Source organism: Aptenodytes forsteri, unplaced genomic scaffold (assembly GCF_000699145.1).
Source record: "Aptenodytes forsteri isolate BGI_AS27 unplaced genomic scaffold, ASM69914v1 Scaffold1245, whole genome shotgun sequence".
In the NCBI taxonomy this organism is placed as follows: domain Eukaryota; kingdom Metazoa; phylum Chordata; class Aves; order Sphenisciformes; family Spheniscidae; genus Aptenodytes; species Aptenodytes forsteri.
Genome location: NW_008794382.1, coordinates 23,205 through 25,254, shown reverse-complemented (window position 1 = coordinate 25,254; position 2,050 = coordinate 23,205). Strand labels below are relative to the sequence as shown.

General features: G+C 69.5%; 1 protein-coding gene across 1 annotated transcript in view; it reads left to right on the top strand.

Moving 5' to 3' along the window:
- Nucleotides 1-621: 621 nt before the first annotated feature.
- The window catches only part of LOC103906064 (protein LMBR1L-like), a gene marked incomplete at its 3' end in the record, with an annotated part of 24,563 nt that continues 23,134 nt past the window's right edge, over nucleotides 622-2,050 (top strand). The window contains exons 1-5 of the mRNA XM_009287895.2: nucleotides 622-712; nucleotides 950-1,047; nucleotides 1,235-1,319; nucleotides 1,629-1,665; nucleotides 1,849-1,927. Coding sequence (XP_009286170.2) covers nucleotides 622-712; nucleotides 950-1,047; nucleotides 1,235-1,319; nucleotides 1,629-1,665; nucleotides 1,849-1,927 — 390 coding nt within the window. The remainder of the gene's footprint in view (nucleotides 713-949; nucleotides 1,048-1,234; nucleotides 1,320-1,628; nucleotides 1,666-1,848; nucleotides 1,928-2,050) is intronic.

The following is a 2,050-nucleotide window of genomic DNA, read 5'->3' as shown; positions in this document are numbered from 1 at the left end:
AGCTCTCCCCAGGGCGCTCGGTGTCAGTGGGAAGGGGCCCTGCAGAGCCCCCCCCAAACCGCGGGCACCGCAGAGGGAGGCAGCTGGGTCTGCTCCTCTGGTCCCGCTCTGCCGGCCAGGGCACCCGCTGCCACGGGCTCAGGGATGGGGACGACCCGGGCGTCCTGGTCCTGGCGTCTCCCGAGGGCTCTCCGGGATGCTGCGTGCAGGGTGGCCAAGCAGGCTGTGACCAGCAGTGCCAGGGCGGCCCTGCCATGGCCCGATTCGGTGCCTGCGGGGAGGAGCCGGTGGCCGGAGCCTGGCATCTCTGCCCTGGAGCTCCCCAGACCTCTGCCCCGACCTGTCTCGGGGAGCCGCATCTCGCCCAGGAGCTTCTGGCTCAGCACGGCCAGCGTGGAGCTCGCTCGGCCTGACTTTGCTGAGTGTGGGAGGTGTTGCGGGTCCCCCGGCCAGGCAGAGCTTTGGGCTGCGGGGTACAGCCCGTGGCAGGAGGGGACCTGCGGCCTGAGACCCTTTCCTGGGCAGAAGCAGGAATGGGAGGACCTGCTGGGCACTGCCCCTCCAGGGTCTGGAGCTGGGCCGGCTCCCAGGGCTCCCTGCCACCCCACCCGGCAGATCCCGATGACCCCCGGCCAGCCAAGCCCCCCCGAGCCGGGCAGGAGGGAGGTGCTGCGGCTGCTCCGCTCCGCCTGTGCCAAGGTGGCGGGTTCAGGTGACCTTTCCCCATCCTGCCGCGTACCCGGCAGGATGAAAGGTCGCTGTGTTCCTCGAACGTCGCCTGCTCCGGCCAGAACTCAGTGTGCCGGCCTTGGGGCCTGGCTCAAGGCTGTTCCCACGGCTCTGCCGGGTGCTGGTGCCAGCGGGGCGAGGGCTGCGGGGTTGGGCAGTGCTGGGGCGGGATGGGTGTCCAACGGGGTCTGGGCCACCCCGATCCCTGTGGACCCCTCAGGTCTGCCACCACAGGCCGTCCCAGAGCTGCTGGGTGGGCTCTCCCTGTGGTCTGGGCCCCCCTGGCCCCCCGGGTACTGTGGCAGCTTGCGAGCACCCGTGGGTGAGCCCCGGGTGCAGACCCCATGCACGGGCAGGGCTGAGCACACGTGTGGGGTGTAACCAGGGCCAGGAGCGGAAAAACAAATAGGGTGGAGCTGACGGGCCCTGGGGCCAACGGCATCGCCCGGGGTGGGAACGCTGCCCTCTGGGCCTGCCTGTGCTGCCCACGCTCCTCTGCCTGCAGATCTGCACCCTGCTCTTCGCCAGCCTCTACATCCTTTGCCACTTCATCATAACCCACTTCAAGAAGCACACGGACTTTGCGGCAGGTAGGAGGCAGGAGCTGCCGGAGCCGGGCAGCCGTTGGCAGCCACGTTCAGCCTCCCCAGGGGCTTGTTCCTCCATCGTTTTCTGCCTCCCTCGGGAGCCCCAGTCCTGCCGCAGCCCGGGTTGCTGTGGCATCGGTCGCTGCGGGGCACCTCCTCGGCTGCCACGGGAGGGGAGCAGAGCCCAAATCCCCTGGGAGTGTTTCTCCAGCATTTGGAGCCGGGGGGAGGTTGGGGAGCAGGCAGGGAGCGATGCTCCGGGCAGCCCTGCCTCCCCCAGCCCCATTGGTTTGGGTTTTCCCCCCCCTGCAGTTCATGATGACGAGGATGCTGCTGTCAACAGGATTGCGTAAGTTCCTGCCTGTCCCGCTCCCTGCCTGCGGGATGCTCGGCCACTTCCTATCCCTGCCCAGCTGGGACGCCCGCGTCCCCCCAGCCTGCGGGGGCCGGTGACCCTGGGGGCCGCTGCAGGGCTGTGACACCTGCGGGGACCCAGACCCGGTGCCGGAGTCGATGCTCGTCCCTCCCCCAGGCTGGGGCTGTGCACCTTCACCCTGGCCGTGGCGCTGGGCGCCGTGCTCCTGCTGCCCTTCTCCATCATCAGCAACGAGGTGCTGCTCTCCTTCCCCCAGAACTACTACGTCCAGTGGCTGAATGGGTGCGAGTGGCTGAGTGGGACCCTCATCCACGGTGGGTGCTTGGGGCGGCCCCAGGGTGCCCCGAGGGGTCGGGGT